The sequence below is a fragment of the Mesocricetus auratus genome, unplaced genomic scaffold (genome assembly GCF_017639785.1).
Source record: "Mesocricetus auratus isolate SY011 unplaced genomic scaffold, BCM_Maur_2.0 Super-Scaffold_100004, whole genome shotgun sequence".
Classification (NCBI taxonomy): domain Eukaryota; kingdom Metazoa; phylum Chordata; class Mammalia; order Rodentia; family Cricetidae; genus Mesocricetus; species Mesocricetus auratus.
The window spans coordinates 33,607,279-33,624,763 of record NW_024429189.1 but is presented as its reverse complement, the minus strand read 5'-3'; the positions used below and the strand labels follow the sequence as shown (position 1 = coordinate 33,624,763).

General features: G+C 38.7%; 1 protein-coding gene across 2 annotated transcripts in view; it reads left to right on the top strand.

Annotated features, from left to right (window-relative positions):
- Grb14 (growth factor receptor bound protein 14) overlaps positions 1–17,485 on the top strand; it is a 105,765-nt gene that overhangs the window by 25,942 nt on the left and 62,338 nt on the right. The window contains exon 1 of one of the 2 annotated variants that reach the window (XM_040745462.1): positions 17,250–17,437. The exons of the other annotated variant lie outside the window; for it this stretch is intronic. Coding sequence (XP_040601396.1) covers positions 17,375–17,437 — 63 coding nt within the window. The 5' untranslated portion in view covers positions 17,250–17,374. Of the gene's footprint in view, positions 1–17,249; positions 17,438–17,485 lie in introns of those variants that run through there. 2 annotated transcript variants of the gene reach the window in all.

Sequence of the window (17,485 nt, the reverse complement as noted above, 5' to 3'; positions counted from 1 at the left end):
AGCTATACAATCCCTAACAAAGAAATCCAGTTGCTTCTCCCCATCCTTGATTATGGCTACTTCAATTAGCATCCTGGAGGTAGTCAGAATACATATGGGCCCAGAGTTGTCTGGTCATCTGTGTGCATAATAAGCATTATTTAGTGTTCCTGGTTAACAATCCCCTGCAACTCTTATGCTTTACAAGGGAAAACACACAGGAAAGATGCATCTGAGAAACAAGAACATGACTCTGGCTCTGATGCTTATCAGCTGGACTTCGTTTTGAAGGCCAACAGACACATTCTGTGCTTCTGTGCCAATGATATGCAGGTGACACCGAATCCACATATCTCCTGCTGTACCAGGAAAATTGAATATAATGTAGTTTTGAGTACACATGAAATATTTTTATATCATAATAGTCTGTGATCCAAAAGCACAGAAATGACGTCTTATAAAAAGTGATTCCTTTTTGCCTTCTTACTTCATAGACCCTTTTCCTGTTTTTGAGGAATTTCCTCCTCCTCCTTCTCCTGCGTTTGTCTCCATGCATATCCTACCTTGACTTTAAACTCTCTGGCTGCTCTCCCCAACTTCCCAAATTCTGGGATATAGGCATTCACATCACACCTGACCGGGAGTGTTTCAGCCAATATATACTTCTAATGTATATCTAATGCTAGGTTGTGTGTTGCAAAGTCCCTGGACTTGTTAGAGGTTGAGCCTGGGTCCTAGCATCTGTAACTAGCTATGCCTGACCCCGCCCTCAATAAGCCTAGGAAAGAGATTCATAATAGTGAAAAGCAGAGAAAGTCTTATTTAATGTGGTTACATTAAGAAGAATAAACAAAGAGACAGTCCTTCCCCAAGTCTGTCTTCATCACCCTGACATGGGATTCCCATTCTGGCAGCCGAGGGGTGTTACTTCTTCGACAGTCCCACTGCAGTGCTCGGCGTGTTCACACCATTTTTTCCCCGTAATTCCATTCATATAAGCGCACACTTATCATTCACTACTGAATAGCACATGTGATTGGATTGCTTTTACCATGAAAACTTCCTGTTTTCCTAAGGTTTATAGTTGAGTTGTTGTTTTATCTGTTTCTTTCCCTCTCTGCTGATGACCAAGTCCTTCCAAGGAAACTGATTAAATTCAACACAGACTTCCAAAGGGCACAGTGCAGACAGTCTGTCAGTTCCTTCTTCATCCCAGAGTCTCTCTCCGAATGCCCACTCCTCTCTTCCTGCTCTGCCCTCTTCAGCACTGCTCGCTGTAGGCTTTACGCTTCTTCTAAGACTCACCCTTCTTCTTCCGTGTGTTGGAATCTGCATTTTGAGTCTCAGGGTTTCTTCCTTTTTCTCTTTTTGTGTTGGAGTATCTTGCTGAGAGGAGACGGAGAAGTAATGTAGTTTATTTTACTTTTTGCATGTTTATCAGTTTTGAAGTCGGCAGTAGTTTTGCCTGAGTTTAGACCTATAATCACATTTACCCCACTGGAGGTGTTTCTTTCTTTTCTTTTCTTTTCTTTTCGGTTTTGTTTTGTTTTGTTTTGTTTTTTTGTTTTTGTTTTTGTTTTTTTTACTAGCAGGTTGTTATGAGCTGTCTCTTTGGGACCTGAAGTTTCCTCTTAGGGTCATCTGCTTATCAGTGATATTTGGTGGCTTAGTGTGAGGCTTTTTCAAGAATTCATTGTACTGAGAATGTTATGACCTTTTTAATCTAGAGTTTATCTTTCTGTTTTTCTGGTGTTTTTCTGCCGTATATTTTTACCCGCTGTTTTGCTTCTTCCCTTCTCAATTTTGTAATTGTGTGGATCAGATGTTGGGCCTCTTGACTTAATCTAACCTTTTTTTTATAGCCCTTAGTCTTTTTTTTCTGTTTTGTAGGTATTAGTTCACATTTTCTCTTTGAGATAAAGTTTTTCTTTTCAGTAACTATGTCTCCAATATCTAAGAAAATAACTTTGTAAAATATTATACAATCCTTTGTATTATTTCTGCTAACTCCCTCAGGAAATAGTCATGGTGTCTTTGAAAGTACTCTGTCCCTTTTATTGGCTCTGTTGTTTTTGTCAGTTGCTGCGGTCCTTTACTTCTTGGATGCAGATATCAGAAACATGACTACCCATTTTTATTTTAAAATGAGACCATAAAACAGTGGCCAGTTTGTTCAGTTTGGGGGCCAGTATCCTTTATCAGAGGCAATGGGAGTATCCAGAGTCCTAGAGCAGATTGGTCTCTGCAGAAGCCTGCATTCTTTTGGAGACCTCCACTCCATGTCTTTTACTTCACCGCGCAAGAGGATTTCAAAATGAGCTGCTCTAAGGCTGAGTTCAAGTTTATCAGAAAGTCCACCAAGCGTGTCTTCCAGGACCCCCAGAAAGGGGACACTATCCTAGAGAAGACAGTGGGCTCCGAAAACTGGTACAGAACTACCAAGGTTGACATCTTAGCTGCCAGGGACCTTTACAGACACCAATCCTGGGGTTCCAGGAGGCTGGGTTTCTTTCTGTCTGTTCTCTGAGAATTACAAAACAACTGCTGTTGTTGTTGAACCTGATAGGACCTTTGGCTTCTTCAGTTTGATTGTGAGACAGGGCTTTGCTGTGTCCTCTAGCTACTCCTGGTCTTACAGTCTCATTCTCCCAGGGTGTCCCTATTTAACTCTGGTTGACCTGGAATTTACAAAGATCCTCTTGCCTCTGCTTCCCAAGTGTTAAGTTCTGGGATTAAAGGAGTGGGCTCCCATGCCTGGCCAAACATGCTGATTATATTATGTTATATTATATTGTATTATATTTCAGGTATATGGGTGCTTTGTCTATATGTATGCATAGGTACCATGTGCATTCCTGGTGCTCTTAGAAGCCAGTAGAGGGTGCTAGACCTTTTGGAACTGGAGTTACAAATGGTTGTGAGCTGCGCTTCGAGTGCTGGGAATCACACTCGGGTGCTGTGGAAGAACAGCCAGTGAGTGCTCTTGACTACTGAGCCATGTCTCTAGCCCATGGCACACTTCTTTCATTGGAAAAATAAAGACAGCTGAGGCACCCTGGACCTGAAACACTGAATGAGGAGATGTTCTTTGTTGAAGGATGCAAAGGGGAAGAGAAATTATTCTCTGGGGCCTTGAAGCTTTGCAAGGCTTTTCCCGCTTGGTGGATAATGCAGTGGTGTGCTAGAACGGGAGTGGAATACCATGTGTTATGATGGCAGGGGTGGGGGGGTAAAATGCAGGTGTAGCTGTCTGTTGTGTGCTTTCTCCACCCTAATCTTTCTTAGAAATTTGGTGGTAGAAGGGAATTTGTAACTTATGGCTGGGGTTGGCAGGAACTCTCAACTGAATGTAAAGAAAATGATTCCTGTGCATTGTTATCTTCAGTGAGCTTAATATTAGCACTGAAGGCAATTTCACAGTGTTGATACACATTGATTAGGACAAGTAATCTTGCTGTGTTAACAGATTATGTAATGGATGCGGATTACAGCCATGAACCGAGTGCTACTCCACATGAAGTGTGTCTGTTTTGAAATAAGTCAAGAGAAGACTTGCAAATATAGATTAGAAAATGCGATTGGTGCAGTTGCATACTTAGAACAGCAGACAAAAATAATGGAGATAATGTTTTCTGTTTATGCAAAGATGTGATTGGATCTTGGCTATAGAACAAAGTGCTATCAAGGCCACACAAATGAAGTCATGATAGATTAGAAGAAGCTGGTCCTATAGGGTTTATCCAGTGTTGAGTTTGCTATGTGCTCTCTCCAGGGTTAACTGAATGTCAGTCTGTGCAATTTTGTAATGTAATGAAGAACCATTCGGTTGCTTTTCTCCTCTCTAAACTGTTTGAATTACTTTATTTTAATGGGACTTGAAATTGGTGGTTTATTAATTTGTTTATTTTATGTCAGGAAAGACATATTTGGATAAAGAGAGTCCCATTCAAGTTCATCACTGGGAATGAACTTTGATTCTAGTGACAGTGTTACTACCCAGTAACTCTGGAATAGGTAATCAAATTTTAGAGACTGGTAACCAACTTTCAAATTTCTCATTGATGATTGGTCCTCATGTTTGAATAGTATCTGCTTCAGAGAAAACGTACACAGTTGTGGAGAGCCAATTCTGGGGAAATAGATGAGGGATCTACTGGAACAGAAGGTATTGAGACTTTGAAGTCCTAGAAACCCTACAGAGCTCAGGCTTTGCAATAAGTAACATTAGCACACCTCTGCCGAGGAACACTGAGGGCTGAATGTGTGGTCTCTCCCAAATTCCTGTTAAAATCTGTACTCCAAATGTGATGGAGTTAGGAGGTGAAGACTGTGGGAGGTCATTAAGTCAGAAGGTGGGAGGGTAGAGTCCTCATGAGTGGAGCTAGCTGAGTGAAGACCCAGGGAAAAGATACAGACTCTTGTGGAACCTGGCAGTTGCAGCATCTTCAGTTTTGAGGCTTTGTCTTTTGCCCCCAGAATTGTGAGAAAAATATTTTTGCTGTTTATCAACTGCCCAGTACGTGGTTACAATGCAAATTGATTAAGATGACAACTTGGTTAGAATGAGAATACAGACCCTTCAATAGCTTTCTGTGGATTTTCTGTGTGTGTCACTTTCTCTACAATAGGATTTCTTCCAAGCTTTAGTATAGTTGTGGTTTGAACTCAGTACTTCCCAGAAGAATGGTTTCTGGCAAGTAAATTTTTAATAACCTTATAATTCTATGAATGGCAATTGAGTACCATTCTTACATTTTAACTTTGTGAATGCATGCCTGGATAATGGGAAGGCTTCTGTGTACTGTGATGGTATATTGAACATACAGAAACTGTAAATCTTCATCAGTCTTCACTTTCCCAATGGTAGTTGATATGCCGGATTGAGAGTCATGACCACCACCAACTGAATGCTATCCAAGAGAATTCTCTGGTATGGTCTTTCTTCATATGGAATTCTAACAAAAGAGTCTTGGATTTTTAAACAGAAAACATGGTTTTCTTAAAATAGCCTTCCTTGCAGCAAGCTGAGCATTCAAAAATTATTGCATTGATTTCAGAGCCTTTTTACTGAAAACAGTTTGCAATTCCTCCTCATTTTAGCATAAAATCATAACCTTTACTTTGTTAATGACCTACTGAATATAAAAGGATGTGTGAAAATAAAAATATAGGTGTATTTTAAGGAATCTTATCTGAAACTTTGCTTGATGAAACCTGAGTAATATCTGAGACAATCTCTGTTTGAAAAATTTCACTCACTTACTACCATTTAGACATTCTGGCATTTTGCTATAGACATTCTGGCATTTTGCTAAATCAGCATCATTATCAAAAAGTCATACTTTATCAATATTTGAACTTGAAGACAAAACATTGCATAACCTCTCACAGTTATTGTTGAGAACACATTTTTCCCTCTATACCTTCATACAGCTCTATAATGATGTCCACATTTGCTTTATCAAAGCTTCCTCTGTGATCACTGGCAGAAGCAGCCTAGTAGATCAGACAGTGTGCTAGCTTGAGGAGAACTATTCCTTGGCCCTTGTTTTAATTCAGGAGTTCACCTCAATATGCCTAGGATCATCTAATGAGACAACATAAGGATGCTGCTGAGAAGACAAGGTACTCTGGCAACATTTCTGCATTTTCTAACCACCCTTGGCAGGGCATTGATTTTAATTTCCTTATCTTAGTGAGGCCATTAAATGAATCATATGAGCAATAAAAATCATTTTTCCACATGACATACTATTTTAGACATGTGGCTGTAGGTATGAAGCCCATGACTTATAGAGAGTTTTAGAAACAGATTCATTCTTTAATGCTGATGAAAGTGAATCAATACTCATATTTGGTTTAATTTTCAGGTCCAGTGTTAAGGTTTGAGAAGTGTGACTCATAAGTTCATGAGTTTGAATACTTGAACCCTGGCTAGCGGCACCATCTGAGGAGGTTGTGGAATCTCTGAGAAGAGTTTAGCTGCCAATCAAAGCCTGGAGGCCAGTAGGGTCAGCCTTGGGTAGTTCTAATGAATCTCCGATTCTAGGACTCTGATTTCTGGCACACTGAGCTGTGCTGAGATGTCTACTTCATGCTCTGGTTGCAGTTGACTGTGTCATCCCAAATGCTATACTTTTCCACCATGAGGAGGCAAAAGAAACCCTCCTTCTTTAAGTTGTTTTCTATAACGTGCATTCTTCCTGCCAGCCGCCTAGGTCCTAGAGCCTTGTCAGTCCCAAATGAACACACAGGACGCTATATTAATTATGAAGCTGTTGGCCGTTTGCTATGGTTTCTCACTGGCTGCTCTGAATTAATTATTAACCCATAATTATCTTTTCAAAGATGCACTCCTGACGTGTCTTCTCCTCCCAGGAGATCACGTGGTGACTCCTCTCTTGACTACACTTCCCAGAATCCTCCTCGGCTCCTAGTCCCAGCTATCTTGCTTCTCTGTTGGCCAACAGTGCTTTATTTATCAACATATACAAAGAAGGACTTCCCCCTCCATCAGTTTTTAATCAGATATTTTCCATAGCAATGGAAGAAAATAGCCAATAGAACCACCATGCCTGTGTCGTAGATGGGTAGGAAAGAATGAACAGGGAGTCCAGGAGAATGCAAGATTCTCTTTGAGACTGGACATTCATTTCAGAAGCTGACAAGACAGACACCATCCTCGGGAAATCCTTATTGGTGTTCCCCACATTCTGCTCTCAGAGATTTTTTATCCTCCAAACCTATGGGGATATTTTTTACTTCTGTTAGAAACATTTTATATCTGATCTGTTTTTATCTCCAGTTGGTTTTGGTACCTAGAATAAACATTTCCTTTGGGAAGGAAACCTAAGTGTCTTTCTGATCTTTCAAATAAAAATTAGTGGAGATTTTCCCCCTGTTGAATATCTTATTCAAGTTGAAACTTGAATTAACTAATTAACAGCCACTAACAAACTCCCATTTCCCCTCTCCCTTTCATTGGTAATGGTACAATTTATTAGTTTATAGTAAGAGAGTTAGCCTATGGAGCCAATATAATATTACTATGCCAAGTTTTATATTAAAGACAATTACTGTGAAGACGTAGCAGCTAAACACATTGGGGAATATAGTATCCCAATAAACTAATTTATTACAAGTATGATTAGTTAAGAGACCTTTCTATTATGTGGAGAAAGAGAAACTGACTTGAGAAGTTATCCTCCAAAATGATGACTACTTAACACAGTGCCTGAAACAGAATGAGTATTTATCAGCAAGGTGCTTTTTCTAAAGGATGTCTTTCTTTGACCATTTCTTTTATTTCATAGTTTTGCTGAGTGTAGAATTCCAAGTTCAAAATAATTTTGTTCTTAGAGCTTTGAAGTTATGAATCTGTTGTTATGTGATACTCAATTTTGTAGATTAACAAAAAAAAGCAAACTTGCAATGCGAGTTCTATTTATTTGTAAGATTTTTTTGTCTTGATTTATTTACTGGTGCTTAAACCTTGCTATAGAAGCCTTGTAGTTTTCACTTGTTGGGATTATATTTTCCTTCAATATGCTAAAAATTATTTTTTTCCAAAGACTCCAAACTGATTCCTTCTTTGTCCTTAGTAAACTCATTTAAACTCAAGCCCACAGTCTTTTATTCAGTTCAAAGAACATGATGTGTTTTGCTATTTTTTCTTTTCTGTTTTCCTCTTCTGGGTCCAAACTTTGCCAAGCATTACACTAGCCAACCTTGCAGTTTTGAGAGCATTAACCTCTAACATCTTTGATTTTCAGTTGTATTATTATAAAGTGAAAATTACAATCTTTGGGAGGAAGGGATCAGGGCTCAACATATCACTCTTTCTTCCACTTTCAGATTCTGTGTAGCTCTGAGCCTATCCTTTTTCATCAATGAACTCAAATCTAAATATAGACCTGAAACTCCTAAAGTGATGTCTAGGCTGTTTTTAACATGAAGGTTATTGAACATGACTTAGGTCTTCAATGTAGCATTTACTCATTTGTGGAAGCCCTTTGAATAGCATAGCCAGTGGGTTATGTGGCAAATACAGAGGTCAAGTCCAAGAAAAGGATCAAAGTGTGTGTGCAAATAGGAGAAGAATATTGACAGACGAGGTTACCCCTAGAGCTTGCAGGTAGAAACCCATAAAGTAAACAGTGGAATCTATAGTATTCTCACATAGTTTCATCTACTATTTTCAGAGGCATAGCTGTGGTCATGTTCCATTTCTTCTTAGCGTCTTCATTATATCCTCATTGTTGATTATGCTAGCACGCCGTCACAACTTAGACTTTAAGCTGTGCAGAAGACTGGTTTTAGCGAAATGTCCCGATTTGTGTCTGGTGTTCTCTATAAGGCCATCTAGTCAAACCCAATGTATTACTTTGTTTCTTGGCTCTAACCCCCAGACTCTGAGATTGCCACCTCCGGCTTACTCCAAGGAGATTGTTCTCTTTTCATCTGGTTCCAAAGCCTCTTCTCCCTCAAATCTTTTTGCCAGTCTCTGTAACTCCATAATCTGCTCCTGTTTGTATGCCAGAGCACACAAGTTACTTGTATGTTTCTCATGGCACATGGCCTACTGCATCAAGGTGATTTTTATCTGGAGGGAGGAAAATGCATCCTCTGTTCTTTAAGGTGGAGTCCTTTTCACTTGCTTGAAAGAAGAGTGTGGTGATAATCTTGCTTGTACAAATAAAGACTGTCTGAAGGTCAGAGAATAGAGCTTGCCATGAGCTAACCATAGGAGTTTGGAGGTCTGTACAGACAGACAGGAAGTGAGATGGCTGGGTGGAGAGATGATAAAAACAGACAGAAACAGATCCCAGTGGCAGAAGGACACAGAGATTCCCATCACTGGATAATGCCTTTCTGCCATTAAGTGACATGTTGACGAGAAAAGATTCCTGGGTCCGAAATTAAATGAGATGATATCATAAACAGCTCTGAAATCTGTTAATGATGTGATGTTTCTTTCCTAAGTAGAATACATGTTAAAGGAATGGGTACTGGAGTCTCAGAATGCATGGCATGCAATCACCAGACACAGCTGTTTAGGAGCAAATGCTGTGCAGTGACTCTTCTGAAGAATCATTTTCTAGGCTAGACATGGTACGATTCCTTTAATTGAAGAACTCAGGAAGTAGAGGCAGGTGGATTGCTGTGAGTTCCAGGCCAGCCAGGGCTACATAGGAAGACCAACTCAAAAGAAAAACAAAAATGAAAATAAAGGAAAAAAGAAAAAGGAAGAAAGGAAGAAAAAGTCATTACTGGTTTTTGACCAGTCAGAGCTCATAATTCTCTGTTTTTATTGAGCACTTTCCCCTAGCTTATGGAGTCCTATCCATGGCATAAATCTACAAACAAACAAACAGTAAATAAATAAATTTAAACAACTGCACAGGGAAATGTTATATTAACCCTATTATTTTGTATATTATATGCTACTAAATAAAGATATAGCCATGTCATAATCATACCTTCCTCCAATCTTACTGTCTTTCCTAGAAAATAAAATTGTTTTTAAAAATTGGCATGATCTTTTTCACTTGGTTTATTTATATTTACATATCTGTTCAATGTATCTGTTTCTTTGTTTTATTTTATGCAAGTGGGGTCATACTAAGTAACTCCTTTTAATAGCTAATTAATTTATTCCTTTTGATTTAACACTACCCTTTGTCACTCCTCTTTGTTGGGTCGACCCTTATTTCTCTTCATTGCTGTCTATCATTCTGTAGACTGAGTAGACTACACCAGATAGGTATGTGGCTATTCTCATTCTTGTTTGAGATGGTTTACTACTATGAATTAGAGTCTTAGAACAGTTTTATCAATATATGATGCATGATATAACGTTGTATTTTAATTACACTATTGTAAGAGTCAGGGTTTTCAGATGCCAGGAGCTAATCTTAAAGTTATGTTTTGTTAGTGAGTTTCCCTTTTTAAATTTTGTGTTTACAAAGAGTTAGGTAGATTTTTCTCAGTGTCAGAATTACCAGGGTTGCATTCTTGATGCCACGTGAGAACATTTTTTTCTTGAATCATTTTATTGAAAAGAAGACATACATATGAATGTGTGTGTATGTGTGTGTGTGTATGTGTGTGTGTGTGAAGGCATATATATATGCCTTTTAAAAAATTACCTTGAACTTTGATATAGAACAATTCAATCTACTTTATTATGTTAGCCTGTTGATGTCTGTTTATATTTATATCTGTCTTTAAGTCCCCTGTGATTCACTCTTTGAAAGGTCTGGATAAGAGTCTATTAATAATATTTTATTGCAGTCTGATTCTCTTAGCGTCTGCATTTGCTTTACAAATGTGTGTTACATATTCATCCTCACTTTCCCTTTACAGTGGGTTACACCATTCAGCACTGTAGTGTTTCCTTCTTTCTTGTTGAACGCTTTTCATCCCGAGTTCATTGTCACCAGAGATTTATGTCTGTTTCCTCCCCCTCCTTCCTTTTTTTCTTGTATTCCTTGTCCTATAAGTCTTTGCTATTCCTTTGTTTTTTGACTCTGTCAATCACTAGTTTATAAGGGTTTCTCTTTCCCAAAGAATAAAGTGGAATGATAGTTGTGATTAAACTGCAAGTGCGTTTCCTTTCAGTAGACATGTAACATGTTTGAGACAACATGGAAGTGTGTCGTTATTATTGTCATTTTCTATTGTTTTACAATTTATAGACTAAAAATTAAGATAATTTTCTGAACTTTATGTTTAATTTTTATTAGAAAAGTTTGTATTTACATTACATTTATGCTAGCAATTGTAGACTAGGGAGAAATTCTTAAATAACCTTTAAAATTATCATTCTCCAAAGATCAAGAATAAAGCTAATATTTTTCTTTTATACCTCCCTTTTCTGTCAGCTATGTTTAGCTTTATGAAATAAATTATTTAAAATTCCCCTGTGAGTTACCATTTTATATTGCTTTGATCTTGGTTACCAAGGGAGTCAACTGTGTGTTTTATACCATGTCCTCCTTATAATTTAATCATTTTTAGAAAGTTTTATCATTTCCTTACTACTATGGTCTATATTATTTGCATTTTATTATGACAACACAATCACATACTTGATTGATCCTTAATTCTGTAGCTAATTTCTTTTTTCATTCCAGACCTATTTTCTCTCCCACGTGTGTTCCACTCATCTCTTGATGGCTGCATTTTATCTTTTTGAAAACTCAAGAGATCCCAAGAGAATAAGGCTTTACTTCTGAACATTGCTGCATTTATTATTAATGATTCTTTCTGTTTATATTTACATTTTCTTTCTTCAAGTGTTTCATGAGAATTACTCTTTCAAGATTAGCACGTTGAATCCACAAAAATAGGTAAAGGATGGATTTTTCCATCCCCCTTAGTAGCTATCATGACTTGCTTGTTATCCAAACTTTGGAGGAAGTGTTGTAGCATGAAGTTTTTCTGGGAAACTGCATGGGTTTTTTTTTCTTAACATGTTTTGTTTTCTTGCTTTTTGACATATATTTACTATATCTGTATATAATGTAGTTTGATAAGTTTTACCCTCTTACCACCCTCTAGTCCTACTCCCCCTCCCACTGATCTCCTTCCTCTTCCCAACTAACCCCCTTCTAATTTCAGATGAAAGGCAAATACTTCCCTAGTGTTTCTGAAAGTTTGTGTTTATTTTCTCTCTGTTTTTATTGCTTTGTTTTGTAACTAAACAAATTTAGTTACTCTTTCTAGTTGCTAGGAGCATGGGTGAGGGTTCATTTATAGGACCAGGGGCACCATAACAATGGCTACACCACCAAACTCATAAACCTTTGGCTATAAATCCTCAGTGAGGGGTGGGGACCACTGAGTCCCTTCTGCTTCCTTAAAAGGATGTTGAAGGTCTTTTGTAGAACTCACAGATAATTGCAGCTGCTGTAAGCTCAAGAGTGCAATAGCATGCCCTGTTTAGAAGTCAGTACTTCACATCATACCTATTGCTTCCTCTTTTCTCAACAATATTTGTGCCTCTTCTCTGATATTCCCTGAACATTGGAGGGAGTGACATAGATGTCCCACTTATGGATGAGCATTCAGCAGTCATTTATTTTGAGCCCTTCGACCAGTTATAAGTCTTACAGTAACTGTTAACCACTGTGAAAAAAAAAAGGCACACTAATGTGTGGGCTTAATCAGTGATTTAAAAGGCAATTGGACAGAGATATCATGGTCATTCATCAAAACAACAACAGCTTTCCCATTATGTCCTATGACTTCTCCAGCCTTGGGGTTTTGATTTACAGTACTATACATGAATTCCTTCTTGTTAAGTTGGTGTCAAATCTAATGGAAAGTGATTGGTTACCCCCTTTGCGTACTTGCCACTATTGCTCTCAAGGGCACATCTTTCCTGACTAGTTCATAGTGTTGTGCCCTAAGTTGGTAGCTGAGTAAGAATGTTCAACCCAATTTTCTCCCAGCAGCTTGCACAGCTCCTTCTGGTTCTATGAGGCATGGCCAGAAGACAAAACACTTCTCAATCTCCACCTGATGTCTCTATATCCTCTTCTCTATTTTTTCCAGCAGTAGGTTTTTTTTTCATATAGTTCTGGTGTGTAACCCACAGTAATAGCAACTGCCTAAATTATTTTGAGGACCCTCAGGAGCCTCCCTGACTAAGTGCCCAAACTTAATGCTAAGATTATATTATCAAAAAATTTCTCATGTTTATCTTTTATGTCTACCTTTTATCATTGTTTTTATTTTCTTCTGTGAAGATTTGTCTTTGAAATCTTTCAGTTTTGGAGGTGGATATGTGCCATGGTGTGCGTTTGAAAGTCAGTGGGCAATTTGCAGTTTGTTCCCTCTCTCCAGCTTGTGGGTCCTGGGGTCAAACTTGGTGCTAGTCTTGGAGGCAAGCACCTTCACTCACTGAGCCATCCTGACAGTCCAGTTCTTACATCTGAAAATATTTTTTATTAAATAAACAAGTAGGTACTTTTTCTTCTCACTTTCACTAATTTTTTAAATCTCTGTAACCTCTTTTTCTGTAACTGCTATTTTCTTAGATAATGTAATGTACTGAAGTTGTATCATCATGTTTTGCTTGTGCAAATTCCATATTTCTTGCCACCATTTCTCCAGTGTGCTGGCACTTACTTTAGAAATCTTTGAAGAAACCTTTATTGGAGGCTCTGGGTTGCCTCTGCTGCATTCCTGTTATGTTAAGTTCTTACTTCAGGCCCTGGGATGGTTTTTGGAGTGTGGTTCCAGGATCTTTACCCTGGGGTCAGGAGAGAGTTAAGGACTGCCTACTTTTAGCTCTCTGCCTTCCTCTTCCTCAAGTGCTTTCAGTCTCTGATGAGTCTCTGGGCATGTCATGTCACTTCTCCTGTAAACGTGATGGCTTTCCCTGTGAGACTGCCTCCTTCTACAGCCTCTACTTCTCTAGTGTTTCCCAAAGTTTGCCTTCTTCCTAATCTAGCAATTTTAGATACTTTATTTCCTTAATTTTCCTATGCAGCATTTCTTGGTAAAATATAGATTTTCCACATTAAGATAAAATCTATACCATAATGTGTACCTTTATACTTCAGATGAGGGCCATACTCTTCAAGGGCATAGCATGACTAGTCTCATCCAGACTTTCTTTGAATAACTGTTCTCACTAGGATTTGTCTTCATTCTTGAATGCTTTGGGGTACTTAAGTCATCTTTTACTATGCTATGTCTCCCTTTTGGGGTTTCTATACTTTATTTTACAGTCAGTTACAAAGCTTAATTCATTGTTTAGTTTTTTTTATGTGCCCACTTAATCACCTTGAGAGTCTGGGATAATGGATTTAGGAGCAACTTTTGGTAGAGCAAGCAGGGACAGAGGGACATTTTCAGATAATTGAATGAAGTACATACTGCGAATCCCCTTGTCAATGGGGCTTATGTGTAAGTCACTTAGCAATTTCTTTTAAGAAGACCATTCCTGTGAGTGGTTAAACTGGTGAGACATTCTACACATTCTCAAAGAAAGGAACTAATTGTTGGAGTGAAGAGAAGAAAGCGTTGTGGGTAACACTGGGCTCATTGGTGTGAAGTGACATGTCATGCGTCTGAGAAGTAGCAGACTTTAGAAGAATGATGAATGGAGATAGTTAGAACCAGAGGTTGTGACTTTTCATGTAAAGGTAGACGTTACGCATTCTGGCTGCTGTAATAAACTGTTTCTGAAACCTGTGTTTGCAGAACACTGTGCAGATTTAGCATTCCCATTAGTGACCAGGCAAAGAGTGTCATAAAATAAAGGTATGCTGCTGGGTGTGGTTACAGAAGCCTTTAATCCTGGCACTCTGGGGACAGAGATGGGGGATCTCTGTGAGTTTAAGGCTACCCTGATTCACGTAGTGAGTTCCAGACCAGCCAGAGAAGTTGCCTTAGACAGGCAAGCAAACCAACAACAAAGAAATACTGCATGTCATGTAAGCAGGCATTTTTATTTAGAATTAGCCATAAGTTAACATAAGAAGAGAGGCTTGTTTTTGTGACCAGAGTGACTAGTCATTCTCCATCCATCAACTGTACATGAAGATGAGTAAGGTCCACTGGACACAGAGAGTACTCTTCTAGGCATTCTGGGAAGAGTGGGGGAAAATTAGAGACTGAGTCCCACTGCTAAGTATTGTAGTTTCCTTAGACAGAACTGATCACAAGTTGTGAAAGACTTTATAAGTTAGCAAGCCAAAGCAATATTAAGCTCAAACCACAGCTCAAGAAATGGATATAAAAAATGCACAAAGCAATAACTGCTACGGCTTAGATGGAAAGGTGACATCCTGGTGGAGTGAACTTTGGCCTGGGTCTTTGAGAGAGATGGTGTACCTGGATACACAATAATTTCCCTCAGGTGGGCAGCACAGTATGTAAGGATAGATAAAGGGACAGGAAAAGCTGTCACCCAGACTTCAAACCTAAGAGTAATCTTGAGACATTCTCCTAGATCCACATCAGTTCTACAGCTCTGTGCTCCTTTTTCTTAGTAATGTCTGAAGACAGGTGTGGCCTCCTTCTTGGAGTATGCTTTATTCCAATGTGCAGTTTCTTATTCCTTGGGGTACCCCTGATACAGGACGTTTAATAGCTATTAGTCTTGCCAGCTAGAGAGTGTGGTGTTTTAATTTAAAAGGTGATGTCTGTATTTCCCTCTGAGTCAATGATATGTCTTATTTAATAATATACCTAATATCTAACAATGTGGGCAAACAGTGGGTTATTTTATTTAATGATATAGTAAAATAAATGACTTTGGTTTTGGTGAAACACCAATAAGATATTTAAGACAAAATCAATACTTTATATATAATATTTACACTGAAATTGGGGATACAGCAAAGTAAAATAATATGGCTAATATTCTTGAAATTATATAGGTTCTGAAGGCTTTGCTGATATTGGTTCAAGACTATACCAAAATTTTATTTATCTTTTATTTCACAGATGGTAGCTCCTATCTCTGTAGTAATTTTGTTAGTAATTTTCTTTAAGAAGACCCCTCTGACTATACACACATACACCCCACATGCGGACATCATGAAGACTTGAGTGGCTCAATAGGTAAGGGTGCTTCCTGCCAGACCTGTTATTCTGAGTTCTATTCCTGGACCCACCCAATCAGTTGCAGAAGACTACTGACTTCTACAAGCTGTCCTCTGACCTCTACACGTGTGTGGTGGCATGTGTGTGATCACACATATGCACATATGCACAGTAAATAAATAAAATTAGAAGGGATGTTTAAGAGGACGAAGGGTCTAGTGTGAAAGAGAGTGGGGGACAGAAGAGTAAAGAGGCGAAAGGAGTCAATGTACGAGGTATAACTGAATGCACACATTATTGTGAAACCATCGCTTGCATAATGGATATATGCTGATAACTTTTATTATGATAACCAAACTGGACAAGGATCAAAGTGATGGCCCCAATCTAGACCCAGATGAGATTGCTTAGATTAAGTAACTAATGGCCCTTCTACTGGACACTACACTCAGGGGACAGTAGGCTTTGGAATTCAGAGTAGGGAGCCTGGAGGTGCAGTGTTGCTTTCTTTTGGGGAAGATGAGCTCAGCCTGTGCAGAAATCAGACTGTGGTGGAGCTGGAGTTGCCCCTTGGGTAGAAGCAGTTTGCATGGTGAAATGGAAAGCCTGTGATTGGGTAGCCTACACTGCTCTGCCTGCCCTGTTGATGTAACAGTCCCGTCACTCTAGGAGACAGTGCCTCTGCCTTCACGGCTGAGGGCAGTGCTCAGTCTGTGGGTAAGTGCTAAGAAGTACCAGGGTTCAGCCGACTTTGCCAGTGTGGCAGTCCAGACGGATTTCACAACTGTGACCACTCTCATTAGTTTTACCTGCAACAGTTTAGGGCATTTTTGAGTGTTTCTTTTATTCTTTATTGGAAACTTCTTGTTCAGCCTTATTCTTTTGTTTTGTTTTACTTGTGAACTTCCTCCAACCTCTAAACTAGTAAAATAAAAATTATAGTTACTTTAAGAAAAGTGCAAAGAGGTTTTTCAAGGTTTAGGATAGCTTTGAGCAGTAGCTGTTTGTAAGGTTTTTTTTAATATGCTGAAGTATGCTAAATTATTCAAACCTCTGCTTTCCCTAAACGTGTGAAGATCAGACCAGACATTGTTAATTCTCCTTGTCTATTTAATATTATTTATATTGATTGCTAGACTTGTGTTTAATAGGTAATATTCAACTGGATCTGACCTTGAGAATGACTGGAAGTTTCATAGTAGAAACATTTCCACTGTTTGGGATATGGTCTATATTGGTGATATTAAAACTAGCATTAAAACTTACGACATAAATTAAAATTCATTGCTAGTTTTAAGCTAGGGTTTCTTTCTGCGCCTCATAGCTGATGCTGCAGTTGAAACACTTATTAATTTTGTGAGTAACATGTGTAAATTTGGTTCACATACATAGTTATATACTTCAACGTTTATAGTTAATATAACGCATATCAATAGTGTAAAGCCTTTCTTATCTGCCTTGCAGTGAAATTCTTTAGCAAAACAGCTGTTTGGTCAACAAAGATGGCATTGAATTGCACTGTTTTGGAAAAAAAATGTGGAGGGAACTAGATGCCTGTTAATCTGGTTCTTTAAATATCATAAACAAAAGTATCCGAATGAGTCTCCAAGGACAAAGGCGGGGTTCTGGGAGCTGTGATTGGCTGCTGCCCTGTCCTGTCTGCAGCCATCCTTAATTGGCTTTGGGTAGCCTGGGATCACAGGAGCAGGGTGACATTTATTACTTCCCTAGAGTTTCTTTGCACTGAGCCTTGGGATTTCTGAGGAGTAACCATCAAGGACTCCTTTCATTTCGTCTATGATCTCTAAGAGGGGATCACCCTAGAAGGGCAAGCATGAGTTTGAGTGCAAGAAGAGTCACTCTGCCTGCAATCACACCAATAGTTCTACAAAAGAGGGTAGGTGGCTTATTTTGCGTTTTCCAGCCTTGTAATGTTTCTTTGTGC